Here is a 26,539-nt window from a genome sequence, read left to right as displayed (position 1 = left end):
TTCCTAAATGATCTAAACCATTTTTATTAAGGACTTAAAGTTTTACAACACTAACAGGCCTTCTGTAGACTAGAACACCCATGTCATTCATTTCTCTTACCTCTGAATATAAAACTAAGTTAAATCCCTAGATAATTTAGCAACAGCTACATAAAATAGATCAACCTTATAAAATACGGTTTCTCCAAGAGAAAAACAAATAGCTACCGGCTTAAACTGTACCGGTGTAATTTTCTAGGAATGTGACTTGTACGCCAGGACAGCTCTGCCTTCCACCTACTGTCCCAGCATAATTATTAACAGCACCCTCTCTCACTCTCAAAAGTATCCTTGGTAGGATGATAATTATACGGTCATCTCACTTACCCATCAACTAGATTCCTAAGATAAGAAAAATGTTGAATGTATCCATTCATGAAACAATAACGACATAAGAGGAGACACAAACTAAGTTAATAACTAAAATGAAACCCTAGTAGGAAAAGGGGCAGAACCTGATATTCGAAAACACTGAGGCAAACGTGCGAGATGACCAGTTCCATCACTAGCAACAGCATCACTAGTTTCCACAAAATCACAATTCAGAACAGAATTTCTATACTATGCTACTTTTTTTGTTGCTTTTACCAGCTCCTAAAGGAAATATACTCAACAGAAAAAAAAGAAAAAAAAACATAAAAGAAAAGTTAAAGCACTGGTACCTTGCTCCTGGAGTCTCCTAACAGCTGTAGGCAGGAAAATATTGAAGGATGGGGAAAAAGCATAGAGAATTATGTCAGAAGCATATGTGGGGATCGTTCTTGCAACCAAAGTGTACAGCAGCACATATCTTAGCAAACCAAAAATACAGGTTAGCAAGCAATTCGTGTCAAGCGAATAACAAAGAACGCTTTCACAATGGCATTTCCTAACCCTCCTGCGCCTCTCACGAGACCTTCCAGTATCTGCTGGAATTCTTTGCTGAAACTCTCCCCGTAGCACCGAGGTATATCCCTAATGTTGCCATTAACGCTGTCGCCTGCTCCTAGGACAGACGCTGCCCCAGGACTTCTTTTCTGTGAGCAAGGACTGTGTACCATCCCGGCGCTGTCTCTTCTGAAGCAGGTCACTTGGAGAGACCAAGCGGTTTGGACAAAACGTAGTAGTGAGGGCAGCGGGGGTGTAAGGGGAGCCGGAGCTCAGAGAAAACCCAAGTCGGGTGAAGGCAAAGCCCAGACTCTCCAGTCCTGCTCTGGCCCCTGGCGCTCTGGGCACTGTACCCGCCCCCCCCCCACCGAAGTGCTGTCTCACCGAGGGAGGGCTTTGCACATCCATCATTTCTCACCCCTCTGGCCCCCACTTCTTCAAGTCCCGGAATAAGTAAGAAACAGATTCCAAATGCTGCAACTCGGAAAGAAGAACCGCTTCACAGAATTGTGCGCCACCTCGTGACTCTTAAGTTACAGTCCTGCTTAAAGCAATTATCCTGAACTCCAGTATCTGCCAGAAAAAGCCCTCTTGCACACAAGAATGATGAACAGAGCTGGCCAGGCAGCCCTCACCGTGAAACCACGAGGAGAGCAGAAAACTGCTTGCTCACAGATGCTTGCCAGAGAAATCTGGCTGCGCAGGAGTAAATGAGGGAGGGCCGGGAGGGATGAGAGTTGGAATCACTGTGGCCGCACGCTATAAAGTTTTGACTGGATGAAACACGGCTGGATTTAAAACCTCAGGGTCTGATCCTATAGCCACACACTAGAAAGTTTTGATCGGATGAAACACGGCTGGATTTAAAACCTCAGGGGTCTGATCACTGTGGCCACACGCTATAAAGTTTTGATCAGATGAAACAGGGCGTGATTTAAAACCTCGGGGTCTGAAAGCAGGGTTATTACCTTTGTTCATTAGAAGAGAACAAGTCTTAAAACAGTACAAGCAAGACCAGAGATCGGGCGGTTCTAAAGAATGTCTATTTTAAATGCTGAGCACATAAACCAGAAAGTACAAGAGGCTGTGTTACTACCAGCTGCAGTGCATCTTTAAAAGGCAATTTGACTACAAGCTGATTCTACTTAGGAATTCTTTGCTATAACCACAAGTTTAATTAAGGACTTCTAATCACTTTATGTTGCTTTTTTTAGATATTACATTATAACAGCACAAAAACACACTCCACTAGTGCTTCACATACTCAGAGAGTTGACCTTAAAATCTGGGAAAGTTTCCGTAAATAATGACTTAAGGACTCATTTAAACAAACAAACATAAAATCATATGGAACAACAACTAGTGAGGGAAATGGAATAAAGGCAAGATTTTCAAACCGCAAACGCTATGACCTACTGTTATACAATGATATGCTTAGGCTATGCCATCAAAGCCTGTAAAGCAACAGAAGCAACAGAAGGGAATAAAGGAAATGCTGAAAAAAAACACAAAAGATAAAAAAGGAAAAGAAGAAGCCCAATGACATCAGAGAAGCCTGATGTCATCACAACTTCACTGAGACTGCGGAGCACAGAAGACATACTTGATGCTAAGGTTTCTTGTAAGGCCAGTTTTCACTTACATACAGAGTTCACAGTTTAAGAAGAAAAGAATAATAATATAAATTTACACAGTTTAAAGAGTGTCAAACATGATTTAGTGACCTGGTTTGGAGACTACTTCCTGTTAAGACAGAGAAAAACGCAGGTGAGTAATTCAAAGAGACTCCACGCACGTCGTGCCTCTTACCAAAGCATCAGCAACAGCAGCTTCCAGATCTGCACTGGTGCTCAGAACCCGCATGGCATTCACAGAGCCAGGTATTCTTCCTGCCTGGCCGAGCCCAAACCGGTCTAGTTAAAAAAACAAAAGCAAAAGATGTGTCACTCTAATGCACGTGTTTTCATTTCTTTGCGACGGCTCCTGCCTCGTCCCACTTACTGGACAGAGGACGGAAGCATCTCTAGCCAATTTTCACTGCACCTGACTTGTAGTTTCAACTACACCTGACCTGCTTATTATCAGTGGCAGAGGTTACACTGTTCACATTTCATACGATCGTGCCAAAAAGCATCCTGACAACTGAAATGGTTCTTTAATGACAGTCTATTTTTGAAAAGTGTTGAGACATGGGGGGGACCTTATTATTGAAGGTGCTTGGGCCATGAGGGTAGTCTTTTCATGTATACAGCATTCTCTCTAAAGGCTAGTGGCCCTGACATTTGGTCAAACTAATTAGAAAGCTTCATGGTTTGATCAATGAGTTCTAACGCAATGTGTAATAAAAAGTTAAAATTTGAAACAAGTGTAGTAAATTGATCTCTGTGCAAATTTTCATTAGTGTCTCTACTGTTTAACTGTTATTAAGCTCAATTAATGTTAGGTATTTGTTCATCAAGATGCCTGTGCCACCAAAGGCTATTTAAAACTCAGTTTATTAAAATTCTTTAATCTTCACCACAAAAAGCTAGTATCTTTGCTGCAAAACATTAATCATTCAGATAATATAAATTTCTCCTGAGTCCCTCAAAGGATTTTTAAATGATAATCTTTATACGTGTCAACCAAACGGACAGAATGCAAAAAAATGTCCAACTTCAGCAGTTCAAACAACTATTCTAAACCTGTTAACAAGCATGGACAATGAAGACTAACTTTTTAATTTTTTTTTGGCCGCACAGCTTGCGGGATCTTAGTTCCCCAACCAGGGATTGAACCCTGGCCCGTGGCAGTGAAAGCGCTGAATCCAAAAAGACTAACTTTTAAAAGTCCCATTACGTGAGCTGACCAGCCTTCCTTAAGAAGTGCTGAGATTACTTGGGACTCACTGCCCTTGTGAGGCCTTGCTGCTCACAGCTGTGGCAGCTCAAGACAAAGCAGTCCGGTAAAAGGTTCTTATTTAAAATGCTAATGTATAATAAACTTTTGGAAGAAAAATGTTAAGATTAAAAATGCTTTCTCTTTGTTAACAAATAAGACACAGTTTGGACAAGGAAAATCTCTGCATGTGCCATATTCTAGTAATGAAGCATTTAGAGAAAAAAAATAAAAGAAAGCTAATGTCTGTTTTACATAATTGATGTTTCCTATAAAATGATACAGTTAAAATTTTGGGTAGGTAACAAGACATCATCTACAAACTGGTGAGCTCTAAAAGTGAACTGCTATTTAGCTTTTTTAAATTGTCAGCTTCGAAACGTTATACCTTCCACTGCCACAGAAAGGGGGAAAAGATTTAAACACTGCTAATCAAAAGCTATGTAGTTATGAATTTTTAGAGGGAAACAAAAATTGTATGTTATACTACCCCCTTTTTTAATGCACTTGTTGCTCGTACTGAATTTCACCATTACGTGTATGTTTAAAAGGTGATTTAATGTGCCATATAAACTAAAAAGAGACCACAAAACAATTCTCTCTCTCTCTAGAATATAAATCATCACCTGAAATAACATTATAAATTTGAGATTTATTATGCACATAGTTTTATAAATGATCTTTGTTCAAGTCTCTTTTTTTCCATTAAAAAAGGGTAGATAGTAAGGGATTTATGAGTAACAGAATGAAAGTAATTCAGTTATTAGCCATTTAAAAATTACCCAGCATAAACATAAATAAAACAGAATCTTAAAAAAAAAAAAAAAAAAAAAAGTAGGTCTCATGCCAGCAATTCTTGCTCCAGGGATAATACTGATTTTTCAGACACAAAATTAAAACTGTAAGAACAAAGCAATTATTCTGTGCTTCCCAGATGCATACAGCTTTGCCATACACAGTGACTGCAGATCATTTGATATACATCGTAGATAACTGAATTTCAAATCTTAAGGGGAAATGTTTGTCTGGACCTAAGAAAACTTATTAGCCTTTTGTTTTCGCCAGACCAAAATCTGCTCTACGTTCTCTTTGGTACTGTCCAGTTTCCACGAGATGGATATATATGACTGTGCCCTCAGTCTGGCCCATAATCTTCAGGGGAATATCCTAATCAGAGAATACATAATAAAATGCATAGGTGGCTTCATTTAGAGGAAAAACAGAGACACTAACTCAGTAAATTGGTCACAGTTGTCACCATCAACAGTCTGATTTAATAGATTATGCCTTGTACTCAGCTGATAAAACTAGTCATTAGGGATTATTAGTGTATCAAAATGATGCCAGTTAAATCCGGCAAACTGATGCATTATTGTATGCTCACTTTCTGCCCCAGAGGCCAATAACCAGGGCATTTGGGGTACTGTTACAACGAGGCTGAGATGGAGTGTTTCGGGGCTGCAGGCTGCAAGGGCTACCTTTGGCCTGACTTCATTATCCTAATCATGATTTGTTTTTTCCAGAAATGCTTTAGGACAATCCATTTCCTTCAATACAGGTGAAATGAGGTTTGCTATAATCTGGAACATCTGGTCACTAAACAGTACCTCCAAGTAATTAGAACCGGACGGTAGTAACCAGCATCAACAGACACCACTTTATTGGGAGCTAAGACTGAGAGACGAAAGCCTCTGCTGGATGAGGTCCATACCCCACTTCCTCCGAGGGACCCTTCAGGACACCTATCTGGGGCTGCTGTTTTCCTGGGGGAGGGAGTGAAAGGAGGGGCACAAGTGCTTCCCCATCCTCTTGTTTTGTTTTAACATAAATACGAACACTGGAGAAATGATGTCGTCAAACAGGCTACAAAGCATCTACGGCCTATTAACAGGACCATAAACATTCAACAACTTAAAAAAAAATAGAAGCACATCGTGGGGGGAAAGAAAATATGAGGTGCATACATGCCAAGTGCTAGCGGACACTGATGGGTACAGATGCGACAATGAGCGTGGACAGGCATGGCATGCATGAGCGCGTGTTCACCTGACTGCCCAACAGAGTCAGCCGTGGCAAGAGCACTAGTGGACCTGGAATGACGTCGAGAGGCTGCAGGTAAAAGGAACGGCAACACCCACAGGGTTAGCACACGAGAACCCGAGACAGCGGCGGCCACAGGCCGGAGGGAACGCGGGGCTGCTCCCAACGCGGCCGTGTTTCCTCACGGAAAGACATGGTGTTGGGTGTGAATGGACAGCGAGTGCCAATCCCCGGGCTGCACGCGGGGCGCTGGCGCAGGGGGAGCGCTGCCTGTGCACCCAGCGGCCCCCGCCCCGGGTGCGCGCTGCCGCCGGGAGGCGCCGTCGCCACCACGGACTGGGCAGGGAAGGACCCGGGGGCGCGCCGAGGGGGCGGAGCAGCAGGATGGGTCACGCCTCCCGTCAGGATGCGATGCACACGCGACCATGCACCAGAAACAGAAGCGGAGAAGTTCACACAACGTTCTCTCAACAGACACAGAATGAAGTCACAAAAAGGGGGCTTTCATATACAGGATGGATACACAACAAGGTCCCACTGTGGAGCACAGGGAACTCCATTCAATATACTGTGACAAACCATCATGGAAAAGAACATGAAAAAGAACGTATGTATGTATAACTGAATCACTTTGCTGTACAGCAGAAACTAACACAATGTTGTACATCAACTATACTTCAATAAAAAAGAAATAAAATACTTCATGCTTCACAGGTAAAATATAAATCAATTAAAAAAAAAAAAGAAGGGGGCTCAACAACTGAATTCCATTTTCCCTAGTCAACATGTGTGCTGTTCTGTTGCAGGAATATCCCAATGATTAATGAACTCACTGTTTTAACTGTTGGAAAGTTGGCTGTAATAAGTTTAACAGCCTTCCTTGGAGAGGCATTTGCAGGCCTCTGGTTATGAGCACCAGCTCCGTGACACATGGGGGGCAAGTCCTGGTCAGATCACAACTAGCTGTGTGGGCCTTGAGCAAAGTACTAAACCCCTCTGTGTCTCAGTTCCTCATCTGTGCAATGGGGCCAACAAGGGTACCCTCCTCTTGGGAGTTAAGAGAATTAGGAGAGACTATACATCAAACACTTGAAACGCTGCCAGGCACAGAATAAACCGTGGCGGTTAACAGCAGCAGTGCTGGTTAATAAATATTATTTTGCTAGCAAGTACTCATAATATTATATCACATCAATTCATCAGTCTGAGGAAACATACACCAAACTCCATCCTCGTGTGGAGAGAATAACTTTTAGAAACAATTATGAAATACAGGCTTGGGTCCAAACCTGAATTTATTGACCCGAGTGCCACGTAATATGTGGCTTTTTCTTTACCTCCAAAAAAGAAAAAAGAAAAAAAAGAAAAAAAGAAAGTTAACATGCTTCTATCATTACTTGGAAAGAACACAGTGACTGTAGCACAGAGAGTTCATAGGTTTCACAGAGTGACACTAAACAGTGCCAGAGTCCAGAATCCTCCCACATTTACATGCTTAGTCATGAAATGGCAAAACCCCAAACTCTTCAATAAAATTTTATTTACTTAAGCTCATGTCACCTTGTGAAGTGTGCATATCTGCGGGACAAGGGGTACTGAACAGCAAAGGTTACCTGGTCAGTAAGGATAAATTTTTACCAGCATGCAAAAGAAAAAGAAAATCCCTAATTCCTCGAGATACACAAAAATAAGTCGGCAAGCTCTAAAACAGGTATTACAAAACAATCACTTTCCTTAAATGAAGAAACCGGCAGGACATTTTGTAAGACTGAAGCAAACTATTCATTTCTTGTACAAGCACAATGGTACCGTATCCTGACCGTTTAAACTGGAAACCATGTTTAAGCAACACCTGATCTGAAGGTTCCTTATAAAGTCGTCCTTTGGTTCTGTTTCAACAGAATATTCTACAGCAAATCTGTCACGTAACAAGTCCTCTGTCACGTTCTCAAGTGAACGTCCCACAATGGAATCCAAGGTGGACCCGCTTACATCAAAGCCTCGTTGACAGCAGAATCCTACAGCCTTAATCTCACCTAAAAGCTGTCACCGTCACTGTGTATTCATACCATTAAAATGGTCCAAAATAACTTTTTAAGAAAAATGCAAGCTCAAGCCCAATATATAGTCACTGCAACAGAATTACTTCTGTCCTTTTCGTTTAAAAAGTGAAGGTTGGCTATGTACGTTGATTCAAAGGGGCACTAATACAAAATCTCACTGACTTATAAAGGGGGTAGGAAATGAACATTAAAGGGAATGAGAATAAGAAGGAAACATCACACTCTCCGAAGGGCGTAGGAGGCTCCCCAGGGGGCAGCAACCTTTGGGACTTGTCCATGAATTCCCAGGTGCCATCGCCACACCTGGAAATCCTGACTCAGAAACGTGGCCAAGCACCTTCTCTGTACCTGAGCCTGGAGAGGCCTCAGAAAGCAGTTAGTACATTTCGGAGGAACCAATGAAAGACACCTCAGGTGAGGCAGGGGAACAGCCACGCTTTGAAGTCAGACCCATGTGGCCTTGGGGGAGTGGCCTCCTCTCCCCAGGTCTTGGTTTTGTCATCCAGACAAGAGGGACGACGATACCTGTCCCAGAGGCTGAACAGGATCCGCAAGGGTTATATGCCCACTGACCACTCAGCACGGTGCCAGGGACACGTGGGCACTGGTGCTGTTCTTGCTGGACAGGAGCTTTATGAACAGATTTAACCCAACAAGAAAGAAAAATAGTCATGGTCTAAAAACTGAGCTGAAATGATGTGAACTCCTGCCCTGACCACACAGAAGACCACGCTGGTGCCAGAGCTTGTGAGAAGGGGAGATGTCTGCAGCCACAGCTCCAGCTGTGGTAGCAGCAATGACACACGTCCACAACCCGGGCTGTCACCAAGACACTTCAGTGGAAATCAGACTGGATCCCTCAGCTCCTCAGGGTCCAATCAGGACCTCAAGAATCCAGCACACCTTGCCTGGTCCACAGACCACAGGCTGGGTCACAAAGGCTGCTTCCATGGACAGGAACAAAAACAGCAGTGTACATGCGAAATAAAAACACTGAACTCTAAGAGACAAAATAACCAAGAACAGACTGAACTGTTCACCTATAGAACAGGTTATTTCGAAGGTCAAATCGTGAACAAGGATGCACAGATGCACAGCCTTAACTTAAAAGGAAAAACCAGCAGTTCACTCAGAAAAAAAATCATCCTTTCTGCCCTGGAGTTTTGAGGATCCTGATCTAATGCTGTGGACTGCTGTGGAAGAGCTGGCAGGGCCCAGGTGAGCTGCCCCACTCAGGCCCCCATGCCCATCAGGTAGGACACCTCACACAGGTCATCTCCTCACCAAGTCAGGTGATCGTCTAGAGGGCCCTGCATCCGTCCACCTGCTCTTTCTGAGAACTCCACGAGGGACAGTGGTCATGAAGAAATAGGTCTAGATTCTGAGTACTGATACTAATAGGGGGAAAAAAGATACTGGGAAGGAGTGTATGACTTAGAAGGAGATAGTGGCAAATATTAAAACCTTATGCTTTTGCTGTAACATCCATCTTCCAAAGTGACATTTTTATATTTGAAAGACCCGTTTCATAATTAGAGTCAAAATAACAGACTGCTGCAGTCCACAGTTCCAGAGAATAACTTCAGGCCTAGGCCCTACCGGTATAAAGTGATTTCTACCTGTCATGCTTATCATGAGGAAAATACACAGCCGTACAGCACTTAATACGCCCAAGAACTAAAACACAATTACTGAAGAATACAAAACATTCCTTTTCTCTTTTGTGTGTGTGTGTGTGAAAGTATGTGTTGATAGACGTCTTCCAGGATTAATAATTTGCACTAGGTAAAAAGGTATATGTCCATTTTAGAGAAAGGCAAGACTATTAAAATGAAATAGAAAATGTAAATTCAATATTCTATAAAGGATAAATGTTTCTCTTTTGGTCTTGTTTTTCTTGAATACTAGAAATTGTTAAAGTACAAATTCTAGCTGTAAGGAAAACTGAAACGGGGGGCGTGTGTCAGACAAGCAGCCCCAACTGACACTGAACTGGTGATCACAGGTACAATATTACCATGTACCATGGCCACCAAATGTTGTAAATTTTTTGTCCTGGGGTGGCACCGGATCACAAACATTAAACAGCCTGTTGAGCCCAGGAAGAATGAAAAGTATCTTAATGATTAACAGTGAACATCAACGTTTTGCATTGTGCTGTACACTTAGGCCGTTTATCCAAAAGCAATTTGCAGACTGCTTTAAAGAAAGCTTTGAAGTGACTCGTTTAACAGAAGGAGAGCTAATATTCATGCTGCTTTTTTGATTAACGTGCTCACCCCCAAACCGAGCACACGCTTAGTTTCCTAAACGTTATCATGATGATATATATATATATTTCCTTCTCTGAAGTGAATCACGCATGGGCTGATCCCTGGTAAAATTCAAAACAGGTTGCAGAGATTCAGTGAGTACGGAGACACTTTGGATGCGCTCAGCTTTTAAGCAGCAATGGTCTCTGGCTGAGCTGCGCCACACGCTGGCAACGACCTCGCAGATGGCCTTGCCCGGGGCAAGTGGTCCTAAACGACAACAGTACAGAGCGAATGGGTGCTTTCTTCCCCTGATATGTGAAAACTGGGAACTGCCAGAATCCGAGCATGCAGAGGGGACAGGAAGGGAGGCTCGGGAAGAGGACGGGAGCGGAGAGGCCCACGGGACAGCGGCGGGGGACAGAGGCAGGTGGCTGGGCCCGGCGGGGCGGGAGGAGCCCCAGGAGCCAGGCCGGCGGGTACTCACCGAGCGGAGGGAAGCCCCGAGCGGGGCTCGTATCGCGGCTGCTCTCACGGCTGGCATCGCGGCTGCACCCCTGACTCATGCTGGGTCGAGGGATACGGCTGCTCCGTGCTAGCGTGCAGCATGAGGGGTTTCAGAGAAGGGGAACAAATTTAATGAAGACAGAGAAACTCACACATGGTCAGTCACATTCCGTTCACGTAATCGCGACACGGCCCGCGCCTGCCCCTGCTCGGGCCTCACTGACTGGCGGGCCAACAACAGGAGGGGGTGGGCCAAGCTGGACTTGCCCACGGCCTCACAAAGCTGGGCATTTCAGTAGGAAGGTGAAATAACACCTAAAGGTAAGAAGTGGAAAAGAAAGCTCTCCAAAGAGCAAACTGGATCAGAGTACACAAGATCCAAAGTCTTCTGGAAATGATCAGTTTCTATGGTTTCAGCACACTCCTCCCCCAGAGGATGATAAAAGGCCACAGTCATTTTCATATGCACTGGGTCCTTAGAAAGATACTTTAATTTGGATTAAAAACAGAATAAAGGCTCTGGTCACTGAACTCCATGAACTTACCTAATTAAAAGGAAGACTGTTCACTTCCCCCAGCCTGGCCTTCTTTACAAAGAGAAGTCGTGAGGACTGACCCTGCTAGAGAGCCTGCCTGCTGCAAATCAGCGTGCGGATGTAAAGAATCGGCACTGCTGACCCCTCATTCACCGGTCTCGACATTAACTCCTGTGTTTTCTATGGAATCCAAAGAGATCCGTCTGTCGGCCCTACCCAAGCACCTCCACTCACCCAGCCTCACACCTGAGTCCACCCCAGGTGGCCTGATAATCCCAGCAGTCATGGTTAAAGATCACCCACCAGCCTGAGAACAGCCAATTACTTTCTCATATCATAGGACACTGAGACGACAGAACCCCATAAGCAGCCTAACGGCTAATATAACTCAGCCATAAATCTCATGAAAGACCATGATTTTCTTATTTTTCAACTTACTTTGAGAAATGCAGTACTGGCAAAATACTCAAAAACAACTTCGCAAACTGAAAGCATATAGCCACCGACATGACGGCTGATGGGAACAACAAATCTTTCCATCTTGAGAGGATCTACTAGTTCTGGATTAGACAGAAATGTCTTTCTCAGAAGTTTTGGAAAATATAAACTTGATTCACTGATGTAAAAACCTCCATGTTTACTACCTTGCAATGAGCAAAGCCTATAATTTTAGAGCAAAGGTAGATTTATTATATGGCCAAACCGTAACAAGAATGTCTTACAAACCAGAATCATAAAACTCCCTGAATTAGAAGAACATGGAAGTGAAAAACCAAACCAACTTCCTATTGTGGTCTCTGCTCAGTGCCAGAGGTGAATTAGACCCTAAAGGTACCTAAGTGATATCCAAAGGTTTATCAGGTCTGTGCTGGCGAGCAAGGCAAGGTCAAGCCCAGGAACGCAATCTCAGCTATCAGTCCAAATGGGGCTTCATTTGGAATTCTCTAGGAATTCCTAAACCCTCCTTCATTTTGCTATAGTGACGTGGAAGCACTGAGTTTTCACTCAGAGTAGTAGTGACAATTTAATCAGCAATTCTTGATAACATTCTAAACACCTCCTGCTCCTACAATGAAGGCCAAAGCAACAGGTGCTAAATTAAACTTAAAAAACTAGGGAGTATCTACTGACCCCGTCAATAAATGAAAAGTTGCATAAAACCTACAAAGGAGTCCTTAGGGGGACCACTACCACATCTAATGTAGAAATGCCCTCTCCAGCTCCATGCTAGCTCACTGGTCCAGCCACTCAGCTGCTCTAGATCTCGGCCTCCACTTAGGAAGGTGAGAGACAGACAGAGAGAGAGAGAGAGAGTCCCCACTATTTAAATGAGAAGCATACCGTGAAATAAGGAACGTACGTAGGTACGTCTGCGGTCCCTGCTGAAAGGCATACGTGAAAACCTTGTCTTATTCCACTGGCCACTCCAAAACAATCATCAAAAAGCAGTAAGGACAGTCCTGATAGGTCTTCACACATGGGCATGCTTAGCTGACCATTTTCTTATAGCTCTTGCCCGATTACGTCTGAATTTTCACATAGTTCTCACTCCCTTCTTTAAGTTAGCAGATACGTTACAGCAATGGGGAATCTCTGCTCTCTCCCCAGGCTGAGCTTGCTTTGTGAGGACAGCGAAGAGAGTGAGAAGGAACAGGTAGATGCGATGTGAAATGACGACAATCATAATTCTTAACGAGGTCTCCCGTCCTCGTGTTTGGCCCAGAGAACGTTCACTCACCCATCTGTCCTGACCGCCTTCTTTAACATATGGCCGGTAGGAACACGGAGAAAAAGAATTCTGTTTACAATTCTGTGCATGGTTTGGCCCCAAACTTCATTAAAGTACACTTAGCGGTGAAATCAACAGTTCAAATGTTGGATAATTTAAAACACAAGAGGAAGAAGTTCCCCCTTACTTGCAACACCACTTCCAAAGACTAACCTACAAGTAGGATTTAAAGTAAGTATACACATCAACGATTTTTACAAAGACTAATTGATTAGGCGTCAAAACTACACCACCACACACCGAATCACCCTATCTGCGTACTGAGTGCCGAGAGTGAGCGTTCCGTGTGGCAACAGGTTTTGGAGGAGGGGTGGCAGAGGAGGGAGAGACGATAAAGCACACCTGCCGCGTGAGCTTCCTAAAAGCAGGCAGGCTTCTCAGGGAGTTCTGGAGTCCTGCACGGAATGCTGGGAAGCCTGGAAAACCCTCTGACTGGTTTTCATTCCTTGAGCAACACTCTACCTTTATAGCGTTTTAAGGGAACTCCTGACTTTTGTCTTTCAAGGAAGGATCCTACCAGAATTCCTATCAAAAGCAGAAGTACAAGAAGAACAGTGAAAACTCCCGGAAGTTAAAGACATGAAACGTCTCTCTAGCCTAGACATTCTCATGTCTTGGTCTTGCACACAGTAGTCTAATCTAACAAAGAGCTAAAAGGAATTACTAATTTTAATTTTTTTCAAAACACATTTAACCAGAAAATCATCTAAGAACACTTTAAATGCATATCCACAGACTGTTAGAGGCAGAAAGTCCAATGTGTTCATAGCCTTTTCAGTAGACAGTTGGGAGAACAAGGGAACCAAAGGCAACTTCCAAAACGTGACTGCTGTAGATGTCAGCTATCCGTGTGACTTCACCCTAAGTCACACGCAGAAGGAAGCAATTTACACACACACTCCTCCATTTGCTCAGTTTATGAAGGAATACGTTTCAGAAAGAAGGGCGTGGCAGGGTTTGGTTTCTTAGTTATCCAACAGGAATTACATCCCGTTTTGCTTAAGAAACCTTAAATGCTAACGAAAAGGAGCTCTGACATCATCTTTATCACAGGTGAGACAGGAAAATTTAGTTAAGCAATATTATTTCAAACAAAAAAAGGCGTAGTTGAACCAAATACAATTTGCAGATAACTAGAATTATTTCTCGGCAAATTCCAAGCTATGAGGAAAACTATTAACTGGTGTGTGGATTATAGAAAATATTCTTAAAAGATGCTCCTACTTTTTTTGAAAATATTTATATTTAAAGTTGCTATACAATGAACCAAATGTTTAGACACATAGACATATACCCAGTATATACTAAATGATCAAAGAAATATACACTCTATTACAGAAAAATGCTAACATATCTGACACCCCATAAAGTGGAATCTCTAAGCAGTACTAGAAGGAAAAAAGTGGAAAGATATACTTTACTCATATATATTTTATGTCTGTGTATGTATATTCTCACAATGTGCAAAAATGTATATAAAGTATCTTCTTTAATCAGAATTGTATGTATGACCTCAAAGCTCCATCCACAACTAATCCCCTTAACGAGCATCAAGGAAACAACTTTCTTCAAAATGATGTTTCAAATAAGAACGCTTTGGAAGGTTGACAGGCTCCTATTTAGTTCTTGCTGACGGATATGTTCCACAGGACTTCTTTCAAAGGTTTATTAAACGCTGTCTTTCCAGCTACCCACAATGCAAACTTCATACTTAAGACCATAGACTGCCAGGTCCTAGAGTCATGTTAGATCATCGAGGTTGGATTATTTCCCAATTTCCAGAAGAAGGTAAGAATGGCATGTTTAAGAAACTTAAAAAGTAAAATCCCCAAAAAGAAAAGAATTTTTAGCAGTATGAAATGAGTCAGGATCCCCAAGAAACATCCTATAAACTTAACTAATTGTGGGAAAAGGACAGCTGAAACCTCAAGCCTAGGTTTGAAATCAAATGTATTTTCCAAACAAAACCGGATCCAAATGCACGTATGTGACAACAACAAATCTGAAATTTATCAGTAGATATTGCAGTCTTGATATGTTCTCTGGTTGTATCCACATTACTTGCTATTACTGGATGCAAATAACTGGTCAGCTCAGGGACCATGTTCCGCAATGCCCACAGAAGGTCAGCATCACGCAGCATTTTAACAAAACCACGGCTTGATTACATTTCTCACTTGCGTCGGAAATGCTGGTCAAACCAAATCCTTTCGATTCTACTTCTTAAATATCTGCCCCCCACCGCCTTCTCGAAGTTCTGGGAGCCTTCAAGGACGCTCGTGAGCTGGGCCCTACCAGTCCCTCTGCTCCCACCTCCCACCCACCCTGACAAACATCCTCGGCTATCGTCAGATAGACCACTAGTGGTCCCAGGGCGCACCACGCTCCCTCTCGTCTGACCGCTTCTGCACAGGCTCCTCTCTGCCTCATCTCCCCACCCTGCCTAGTGTCACCTATACACCTCATCAAAACAGGGCCGATTCTGGGAAGGCTCCCCTGGCAGGAAACCTAGGAGGACTGGGGCAGACATTCCTGTTCTACGGTCCCAGAGCACCTGCCAGGGTATCTGTCATACTGTCTTAAGTTTCACCTCTGAGACCACAAGCTCTTTGAAGTCAGAAGCTAAATCTACTGCATTTATCTTCTAATCATAAGATTTAACAACATGTGCCTAGCACATCACAGTAAACATTCCAGTATTCAATAAAAGTTATTGAGGAGATAAATGAATAAATGAGAAAGGTAAGCCAAAAGGACAAAAGAATACAGTATTCTGATTTCACATTAGGTTTTTACCCTTAGAAAGCAGGTGAGACTGTCAGAGTATGAACACAGATTTTTCACAATAGATCACAAGACTTCTAACCGTTTTACTAAAAAGGTAGCATACAAATTAGATTTTAATAGAGTAAAAGACTGTTAAGCTGCTGAGAGTCATTCATATAAAATCCTACCACAAAGAAACTAAACACTACAACACAAAAATAAACACTATATATACCTAGTTTTTCCTCTTCTTGGTTTTTATGTTTGAACATTATGTCAAAAGTAGCAACTACACATATTCTGTGATGATAATTTTCACCAACTGGGTTAGAGAAGAGCAAAATCAAAATAAATGTGGGCCCTACAAATTGCTTCTGAAAATTTATATAGGTGAATGGCTACTTATTGCTAATCAGTGAAAGACAAGTGAAAAAGCAACAGTGCTCCTGTGCAGGAAATTGTGCGGGAAAGAAGCCTGCCCATTCCCCCAGGTTAATGTTTTGCAAAGTGACTCTAACCCACAGAAGCCCACAATGGTGTAATTCTTTCCCATCCGTGTGAACCCCACATATTTGTTAGTTCTAACTGAAAATGGAACCTGCTATCATCTGTAAAAAGCACAAACTGAAATGTCTTTTTAACACAGGCAAAGTGACATCCTCGGTTCAAAAACAGCTCTTTCCCACAGGAGACAAAGTCATTAGATTATAATCAAAATTATGACCAGGTTGGGAATGGTGTTTCAAGATCTTTGGGAATTCTCACCTAATCCTATGCGGTTTGGACTTGTTTCTCGGCTACATCCCTGACTCCTGGGAATCTTGCTTCGTTTTTCTGAAGAGGGTGTCGCAGGTGGGCCTCTCGAGGAACCCCCAGCAAGGCCACTATAACCACTTCCCAACAATTTCCCTGGGGAACTTGATCGGCTGCCAGCTGAAAATGAAGTGAAACAAAATTGAATAATGGATGTAGATCAAGAGATAAATTACAGTAATTTCAGAAGTCAGTTTACACATTAGTTTGGATCAAATACCAAGAGAATTTTATATAAAAATAGCTTTCTAGCTGGTAACATCACTAATTTTTCAAAAACTAAGGAGCATAAAGGAACATCAAATTATCATAAAAGAGTATTTATACACAGGAGAACTAAAGATGGGAGTTCTACAGAAATGACTGCAAAATTTCCGATTCAAAAGAGCAGGCTCAGGTTGAGTACAAAAAGCCTCTCAGTTGCACAGCAAATTTCTACAAATAACCACAAAGGCGTTTATTTATTAACTGGTTTGTTTTCTGTAGGAGTTGGTATGTTAAAAAATGGCTGAAAGAGTAGAAATATAACAGAAATTTCTTAAACACTAATGGAAGACTCCATTAATTTAACAAATGGAAAAGGAGGCAGAAATATGGTAAACAGAAATCACAAGATAAAATGGTAAGAATAAGCTCAAACATAGCGGTAATCATAATAAATGTGGCTGGATTAAATTCAACTATTAAAAGACAGATTCCTGGATTGGTTTAAAAAAACTGAAACGAAATTCAACTGTATGTTGCTTATAAGAGACAAACAACATACATAAAACAAAACAACAAAACAGAATAAAAAACAGCATTAAAAGAGAAAAAAGGACGTTTCATATTGATTAAAGAATAATTATCCTTAAAGATATAAAAATCATGAAACTTTATGCTCCACGTAACATAGCTTTGAGATAGAAAACACAAAAACGATAAAAATACAGAGAGAGATTGAAAAGGCCATAATTATTAATATACCTCTCAGAAAGACTAATACTAATGAAAGATTAATACAGTACTCAGCAACTGGCAGAGCATGCAGTCAAAACTATACAGATATGTATAAACACACCTCCCACATATACACACAATGTATAGTCCAACAAACAGAATACACATTCTCTTCACATTTCCACACAGGAATAGTACAAAAACTGACTATGTACGAAGCCTCAAAGGAAATCTCAAACACCTTTTACAAAGGTAGAAATCATATAGAAAACATTCCCTGATGTGACCGCAATAACATTAGAAATTAAAATCATAATATGGTAATTTTTATAAATGGCTAAGTGACTACATGCCTATGTAACCATTTCTTGTAAAACAAAATTCTTTCTTAAAGAAAGCAGTAAAATTTTAAGGATCGTACCAATACACCCAGATGGCGGTCATTAACTTAGATCATCTCCTTAAGCAGAGAAGGCAATAAAACTCGCAAATATCAAGTGTTCGTTATCATGTAGCAGAACAGAATGATCCAGAGGGAAAAACCTTCAAAATAACACTTACCTGGAAATTAAACACACACACACACACACACACACACACAACCTTCATCATTCAAATAAATCACTAAGATGACTACTTACGAAAATTAGTACTTTATAATGATTTAACTACAGTTTAAGTGAAATTCATTATAAAATTATCAGTACACGTTCCCATGAAGAACATGTCTCAGTATCTATTAATTTTGCCCATAAAATTTGAGCACACAAATAAACTACTAAGCTGTATAAAAGGAGAAAAGAAATCCATTTCAAACTCTAGAATTTGAACATACAGAAAAAACGCAGAAAGATTAACTAAGCTCATAATAAAGAGAGAAATTAATATTGTGCAAGGAACGTGGGGTGAGGGAGAATGCAAAAAACAAAAAAAAAGCAAGAAGAGAAATGGCTTACCACCAGCAGGATTAGCAGATCTGGATCCTTGATTATGAGAGCAGACCAAAGGACAGGCAAAAAGTGGATTAAAAGACAATAACACAATACAGAAGGTCAGCATGCAACACAGCACAAATGTCTTTGTTCACAAACATATTAGCAAAAGGACTGTTTTTCTAGGTCTTGTTCCTCCTGGCCTATTTTCCTACTTATTTTTACTTTATACACATCCTACTGTATTAGCATTTATTTCAGATCTGCTCATGAAACACTTATGAACCTACCACGCGCCAGGCACAGTGCCAGGCGGACGAGATGCAGAGAAGATGCCGGGCCCTTAGGGGGCGCCTGCCCTCTGGTTCCGAGCAGTCTGGCAGAAGTGACTGCATCTTACCGTCTGTGTATCTCTACCCCTGCACTCGGTGCTCACCACACAGGAGGTGCTCCAGAGACATCAACCAAGTGGAAGACACTGCTACTAGGTAGTTTCATCTGAATGTCTTATGCCAAATTCTCCAATATTTAAACATTAATCCTCACATATTTAAGTCCTCAACTATTCAAAAGATGCCAACTGTTAACTGTCCTAAATTTAATATTAACGAAATCTACTTACTCTTAAACCAGAACTATGAATGCTAGTATAGCTACATTCGTAAAATATCTAGATGTGCTCCTATCTACCTATTAAAATAATTTTTAAAAGAATATTTGATTTATATATGTAAGTTTAAGGTCCAGGCTTGATCGTTTGCTGGTGTTGTCTCTTTCCCTTGAGTGGAATTTGGTGAGTAAAATAAAACTGATGAGCTTTTCAAGTGGATCCCCAAGGCAAGGTGCAGTATTTTTATAAGACTGAAAAATTAAAGCTCTATCATCCCCCACTATGGAAGGAACTTTATTTCCACCACCTCTTAAGCAGAGGACCCAGCTAGGGGCAGGGACCCTTGCAGAGGCCAATGCCAATAAACAGCAGACATAAGGAAATGGAAAATACTGTGCAGCCCTCACTCTCCAAGAAAGGAGACAACCCTATACAGCTAAAGGGTTAAAACATTTTTTTATTCAACTCAATTTCAACGTATTGACCTATATTCTGAGTCTCAAACGTTTTTGGCCAAGAAACATTTTTTTTGCGATAAGACCCGACTCATATTTATGAGGTCATGACCAGAGTATTGTATCTATCTGTGACTCCAGGTATCACTAGGGTTCACCAGAATAACCAGGGCCTGGACACTACTCCCCAGGCAGAAGCTTCTGGACTACACCTGCACAACCTATGCTGGGTGGTATGGTGTAATACACTAAAAGCACGGGCTTCTGCGTCAGACAAACAAGCCTGGGCGCTGTCGTCTGACAGCAGTTATGTCTGACCTGGCACTTTCTTTTCAGAAAGGACATAAGCTTCTTTTCACATGAGGACTCCAGTTATCAAAGCGACACGGGGAAAGCATCTAAATTCAGGAGGAGCTGAGGAAGGCATTCTAAACGCCTACGAGAGAAGCTAACTAAGGTTTGGCCTCAGACTAGCCGCTCTCTACACAAGCCAGACAGCTCTGGGGCCACGAAGGAGGCCGACCCCGTCAGCTGACGAGCACCTCCGCCATGGCCGCCTGCCCAGGAGGGCCCTGACCCCCCGCCCCGCTCCACGTGCACAGACCGGGAAGCCGGGAGGTGAGACGCCAGGCCTGAATCCTGAAAGATCAGAACACGCTCATCCCGTCCACGGCTGCTTTCATAGACTGACGTTAACAAATCAGGTGACTCAACACATACAGAGAAGCAGCAATGGAAGCGAGAGAGGGCAGCCGAGCGAAGCGAGAGCCCACACTGGCAGGAGGGGAGGAACAGAGTGGCGTGTTAGCGCAGCGGGGGATGGGGGGGGCAGCTTCGAATGGATTTACTTATTGCCGCTGGGAAGAGACCTCAGCATGAAGTCATCTCCGCCCGGAGCTGCTCTTTGAATGACATCAGGATCCCTCATCAACAGCAAAATGGGTCCCAGCCCGGGTACGATTCACTTTGGGAGGCTTGAGGGGAGGGAAACTGCATGTCAGTGTTTCCTGCCTAAGGATGCAAAGTGTACATCGCCTGGAAAGGGGACACAGGTACACTGGAATACCCTGTCTTGTAAGCATCCAACAAACATCAAGATTAGTCACAGTGTCTTAGAGCCACAGAAATGTGTTTCTCCCTTAAGTCGATGAAAATACTATAAATTTTCAGCTGCAGAACGGCTGTAGGATAAAACTAAGAGAGCAGAGAGCATAAAATATACTTCTTACGCTGGGACTGTGAGACCACTTTGGCGCGGCTGCGGCCCCGACTGTCGGAAGGCGTGGAGGTGACGTTGGTGGCGCTCCCAGAGCTCTGCCGTCGCGTGCGGATCCGACCTGGAGGACACGGCAAAAACAGTGCTTCCGTAATGTTTCCAATACGCGCGACCGACCACTCCTCGGGCAAGGGGCACGGGCTGAGCCACCTCCAGGGGAGCTGGTCTCCCACGTGTGGTCCTGACACGCGTCCCTGTGTGCACACACAAATTCTACAGACACGTCAGAAACTCCTCAGAGGGACTCAGGAACCCATCAGGTGCTTTGCTTTCAATTATTTTAGGATATTCTATTTTCAGATGGGGGGGCGATAGTCACTTGAGGGTTTTTTCCACCATTTTTTTTCAGATTAAATTCTCTCTCCTGTTCATTGCTGACATATCTGTCAAATTTCCAAAAGCAGGAAAGAATATTAGCTGTCATCTTCAGAAAACTACTACAGAAAAAAAAAAAAAGAGTAAATGCAAAATGAAACAAAAAAACCTCCTTAACTCAGCAATCCACAAAAGCTACAGCACCCTGGAGAATAAATGTGTCTTGCTATGTGGCATTAAACTTCTATTTTAAAGCATGTATGCCAGCAAGTTTCTAGGCTGCAAAAAGATGAGGTTTATAGAAAGAATCAATATTAGGAATACCTAGAGAAGTGACCTAAAAATAATGCAATGTCATAGGCATTTATGAAGAATATTTGCCATTGTTAAGTAAAGCAATGTGTTAACTCCAATTATTAAAGCATGAAACCATAAAAATAAAAATGGATTCATAAATACAAAATCACTGATGGTAAGACTAGAATGATAAGGAATTAAACTTTTTAAAATACAGGGCTTCTTTGTTTTCAAAGGGGCACAAATGCCCCGACTTCCATAATTCAATCAGAAGAGCAATCTGATAGGGAAAACACAAAACAATTTGAACTCCCACTGGCTTCTTACACTGTTCAAAAGCACATCTACCTCATCAACTGAGAAAGCTTGCAGAAAGGCAATACGGAAAAACAAATCCTAAGGCTTGAAAAGGTTCAAGAAAGGAAGGTAAAGAGCAATAAAAGAAAGCACTGCACTTAATTTAAAAAAAAAAAAGGAAGAAAGAAAACTAGAAAGAATCAATGACTTTTATTAGCAGTTGAATGAAAGACCTACAAGTTCTAGAATCCAGACTAAAATTAGGAGCTATATCATACAGGATACTATGAGCTATGTATGTGTGCACTCAAAATCCTCACACCAACATATAAGTAATTATTCCCATTGTACACCTGAGGAAACAGAGAAGCAAGGGGGTTACTTAATTTGTCCAAGGTCCCACCACGGGTTCAGATGCCTGTGCCTGGCTGCCTGGCGGGCCGATGCGTGAGCTAGGGCATTTTACTCTGCTAAGGAAGTCACCAAGAAAACTGAACGTGAAAAAACAACTGAGTCTAATTTCTTAGGATTTTCTTTTTCTTTTTTTTTTTTTTGCAGTACGCTGGCCTCTCACTGTTGTGGCCTCTCCTGTTGCGGAGCACAGGCTCCGGACACGCAGGCTCAGTGGCCATGGCTCACGGGTCCAGCCGCTCCGCGGCATGTGGGATCCTCCTGGACCAGGGCACGAACCCATGTCCCCTGCATCGGCAGGCGGACTCTCAACCACTGCGCCACCAGGGAAGCCCTCTTAAACTTTTTATTCTGAGATAATTGTAGACTCAGATTTGACTGTAAGATATAATACACAGAGATCCCATGTGCTCTTTACCCAGTTTCGCTCAATGGTAACTTCTTACAAAACTATTGTAGAAAGTCAGAAACAGGACATGGACATTGATATGCTCCATCGATCTGATTCCAGGGTCCCCAGTTGTATTTAAACTCTGGCTTTCCTTTGTGGGTAGTCTCTTCTTCCCTCTGGTTATTTCTAATATATATATATATATTTTTAATCTTTGGTGTTCTGCAGTTTCGCTATGATGTGTTTCACTGTGGATTTTTCTTTTTGTCTTGGTTGGGATGTACCGGGTTTTTTGCATCTGCGGTTCAGCGTCCTTCAACAATCGTGAAGATTCCCAACCACTACCTCTTCAAATACTGTCTCCGCCCCAGTCTCTCTTCTTAAAACTCAATTAGATAGGTTGAATTTCTTCACTACTTCCCGTGGGACGTAATACCCCATCCTGTTTTCTAACTCCGTCCCTTCTGCACATAACTCTGGACGATGTTTTCTTACCTTGAATTCGTGAGTTCACTCTTCAGTTTCATTGGTTCTGCAGCTCAATTTACCTACTGAGTTTTAAATTTTAATAACTTATGATATTTCCATTTCTAGAAGACCCATTTGTTCTTTTTCAAAGCCTGCTTGGTCATTCTTTATAGTTCCTTACTCCCCTGCTTGTCTTTCTGAATTCTTCTTTTTATTTCTTTAAACATTAAGACAACAAAATGGTTTCTTTTCTTGGAACTTCATGGGAATTCTTTAAGACCTAGGTTGAAGGTGATTTCTTCCAATGAGGACCTATGTTTGCTTCTGCTAGCGTCCTGTGGATACAAGCAATCCACAGCCACTTTAACAGGATTTATCTGCTTGGGTTTCTCAGACCACAAAGGTAGCATGAATTCTGACCAGAAAGCTGCACGAAGGCCCAATTTATGGCTGCACTTCTCAGGGAAGATTACTTTCCCTGCTCCACCCAGTACGTAAGATTAAAATGGGCAGACTCCCTCTCGTCCTCTTCTCTTCAGTAGAGTCAACCTCTTGTTCACCAGTGAGGATGCAGTGACTTCCTGTCACTCCACGTCCTGAGCATATGCCCCAGGTCTCCAGGATTCAGCCAAAAGCCTCAGGATGCAAACCAGCTCTGGCCCTCACCTCCTAGGGTTTCTGCTTTTGCTTAAGTGTGCAGATGAGTGGCTTTACTACGTTTATTCCGGATGGGTGATCTGTTCTTAACTGGGAGGATCACTCAGACTACTAAATTCTACATGCTGCTAAAAATACAAGTTTCTTATTTCTTTTAAATATTTAAATATAGCAATTTCATATTACATAAAAGACCCTCAAGTCCTGAAGGATTAATTATGTTTTTATTCTTTTTCTCGGCTGTTTCTCACTCACCATGGATGTAATTTTGGACTATGAGCTCATATTTGCCATAGTTTAATCTGTGGGGACCTTGAGAAACCAGATTTGACAGTGGCTTCCTCTGTAGAAGTTCAATGTTTGTTCCCGTGGAGGCTGGAAACGCAGACCACTTATTCATCAGTTTGGGGTTTCCCAGATACCACAGATAACAAAAACTGAAAGCAAAACTTGTGTGAGAAGAGAGTTTAGTTACAAATTAGGGGAGGCTGGTTTTCCTTTGCCTGGGACAAAGTAAAGAGAGAGATCATGTCATTTTGATATCTTCAAGGGTTTTTCTCCCCAAGCCCACCTTTTCATGGATATACAGCACTTTTACAATGCTGGCTGAGTGCCAACTCTTAACCTCTCACCTAGGGACTTAACATGAGTTACCTCAGAGCACCCTTAAAATCCGTTTCTGGAAGTTTAAAGGGCCTCTGTTGTATTGTACTCAGATGTATATATATTTCCTTTATTGGAAGAGGTTTGGTTTGTTTTAGTCATCCTATTAATTTGGCAATATTACTACAAGTGCCTGTATATGTTTTAACAACATGATATAAAATACTCTGTGGTCTTTAGGAAAAAGAAAGCCTGCTCAATAAATGCAACAAACAGTAAAAATATACTTCAGTTCCACCCTATGACCTGTTAACATATTCATTCATACCGTGTTTTGACAGGGACAGAAAGAAGATGTGAAAAAAGAAAAAAAGCCAGCGTAAGTAGAAGACATGGAAATGGGGTATTAGGGAATGCTACAGCAGAAAAAAAAATCTGGAGGAAGAGACAAGAGGCGCATCAACAAACACACATACCCAGAGAAAAGCAGGCCCAGAGGACAACAAAGACCTGTAAGAGCAGTGCAGCCCTTGACTTTTGTGGAATAAAGACAGAGCATCCATATCTCGTGACCTGTTAATAATAGCCAGTCACACTGCCGTTCTTCTAGAAAAGCCCTCAGGACGGGAAACTAAACCTGTGAACTGGTTTAACCTGGAAGCATGGTTTTCCCGCGACCAGTTTAGCCTAAGACAGTTACACATCATTCGACAGCCTCTCCCCCACTCGGGTCTTTGTCTCCATTTTGAGGCGTGAGAATGAAAAGGTCTTCAGGTAAATCTTACTCTCCAGTTGGGACGTTTGGGTCCAGGAACCTGCTTTTACACCCACTGTCTGGGGTACAAAAGCCCAACCTCTCTAGTCTCACGTGACATTTTTGAAAGAAACAAAATTTGGAAAGTTGATCACCTGTAAATTTCGCTACCTACAAGTACCGCCCGCTGCTCCATAACTTTACTCATACTTTTTAAAGATAAAAGTAAAAGAAGTTTAACACTTTTATTTCTTTATACATACATATTTTTTCATTGTGTAAAAAGGCCAAGTTCTTAAAATTCAGAGTTCCTCGACAGACATACAGCAATACCAAATGTTTTATTTCCCAGTAAAAGAGAACTAAATCTAAGTTCCTTTTCCAGAAGAGCAGACAAGGCTACATAGTTTTTTTTTTTTTTTTTTTTTTTTTAATTTATTTTATTTTGGGCTGTGTTGGGTCTTCGTTTCTGTGCGAGGGCTTTCTCTAGTTGTGGCAAGCGGGGGCCACTCTTCATCGCAGTGCGCGGGCCTCTGCACTATCGCGGCCTCTCTTGTTGCGGAGCACAGGCTCCAGACACGCAGGCTCAGTAGTTGTGGCTCACGGGCCTAGTTGCTCCGCGGCATGTGGGATCTTCCCGGACCGGGTCTCAAACCAGTGTCCCCTGCATCGGCAGGCAGATTCTCAACCACTGCACCACCAGGGAAGCCCTACATAGTTTTTATTGTGTAACCTTAATTAAAATCACCAGTAGTTAAGCATGGCCTTTGACTACACTCAGTAACATATGATTACCTATGCTCTGAACCCATCACTAAGTTGTTGGTACCAACAGGTCACTGAAGTATTTTAACTCTTCATTTAAAATTATTTATTTTGGGGAAAAAACCACGAATAATAAACCCGGCAGCTAAATTTAAAAGAGATGAGAAGATGAGATGAGAAGATACGAGTCATTCGTTTCCACACAACTGGAGTATCTGCAGCCACCCCTAGTACCCGCAGAGACTGGTTCCAGGGCCGGCCGGGGATGCTCGAGTCCACAGATGCTCGAGTCCCACAGCTGCCCTGCACAGACTGTGCAGTTCTGTAAGTTTACTGAAAACAATCCGCCTGTAGTGGGCCCACACACTTCAAACCCATGTTGCTCAAGGGTCCAGGGTAATCATAATAAACTCTCTCACGAGCAGCATACCAGATACTATCAATGCTTCCTTTTCCAAATCCCCCAAATCAATGGACATAATAACACACTGAAAGATAACCTGGAAATAAACTTTCATCCAAAAGTTGAGCTTTGGGTTCTTCACAAAAAATATTTTTCTGATTAGTCATAAACATTAGAGTGGCTACTTGGTGTGTGAGATAGGTAACTCCCAAAGGCTATTTATTTTTCTCAATTACGATAACAAGGGAGGTACCAGGTTTCAAATGTATTGCCTGAATTCTGAATTTAGAGCATCCAACCACTGATTCAAAGTCATATCTTTGCCTCTTGATGCAAGTGCCTAGCGCTTGCCTCAGGAGCTAGATAGGAAAATACTCAACAGACTTTATTAACAAATCTTCAAAAGGCCCATAATGA

General features: G+C 42.2%; 1 protein-coding gene across 3 annotated transcripts in view; it reads right to left on the bottom strand.

Moving 5' to 3' along the window:
* Positions 1-26,539, bottom strand: part of CLASP1 (cytoplasmic linker associated protein 1) — a 268,761-nt gene that overhangs the window by 69,309 nt on the left and 172,913 nt on the right. For 2 of the 3 annotated variants that reach the window (XM_081241674.1, XM_081241675.1), the window contains 4 exons: positions 20,715-20,822; positions 16,502-16,669; positions 2,716-2,819; positions 702-725 (listed from right to left, as the gene is read on the bottom strand). In XM_081241674.1, the coding sequence (XP_081097800.1) occupies positions 702-725; positions 2,716-2,819; positions 16,502-16,669; positions 20,715-20,822 (404 nt within the window). The remainder of the gene's footprint in view (positions 1-701; positions 726-2,715; positions 2,820-16,501; positions 16,670-20,714; positions 20,823-26,539) is intronic. The other variant, XM_081241676.1, reaches the window with a different exon arrangement.

The sequence above is a fragment of the Mesoplodon bidens genome, assembly GCF_964165515.1.
Source record: "Mesoplodon bidens genome assembly, chromosome: 8".
Lineage (NCBI taxonomy): Eukaryota > Metazoa > Chordata > Mammalia > Artiodactyla > Ziphiidae > Mesoplodon > Mesoplodon bidens.
This window is presented reverse-complemented; position numbering and strand designations above follow the sequence as displayed.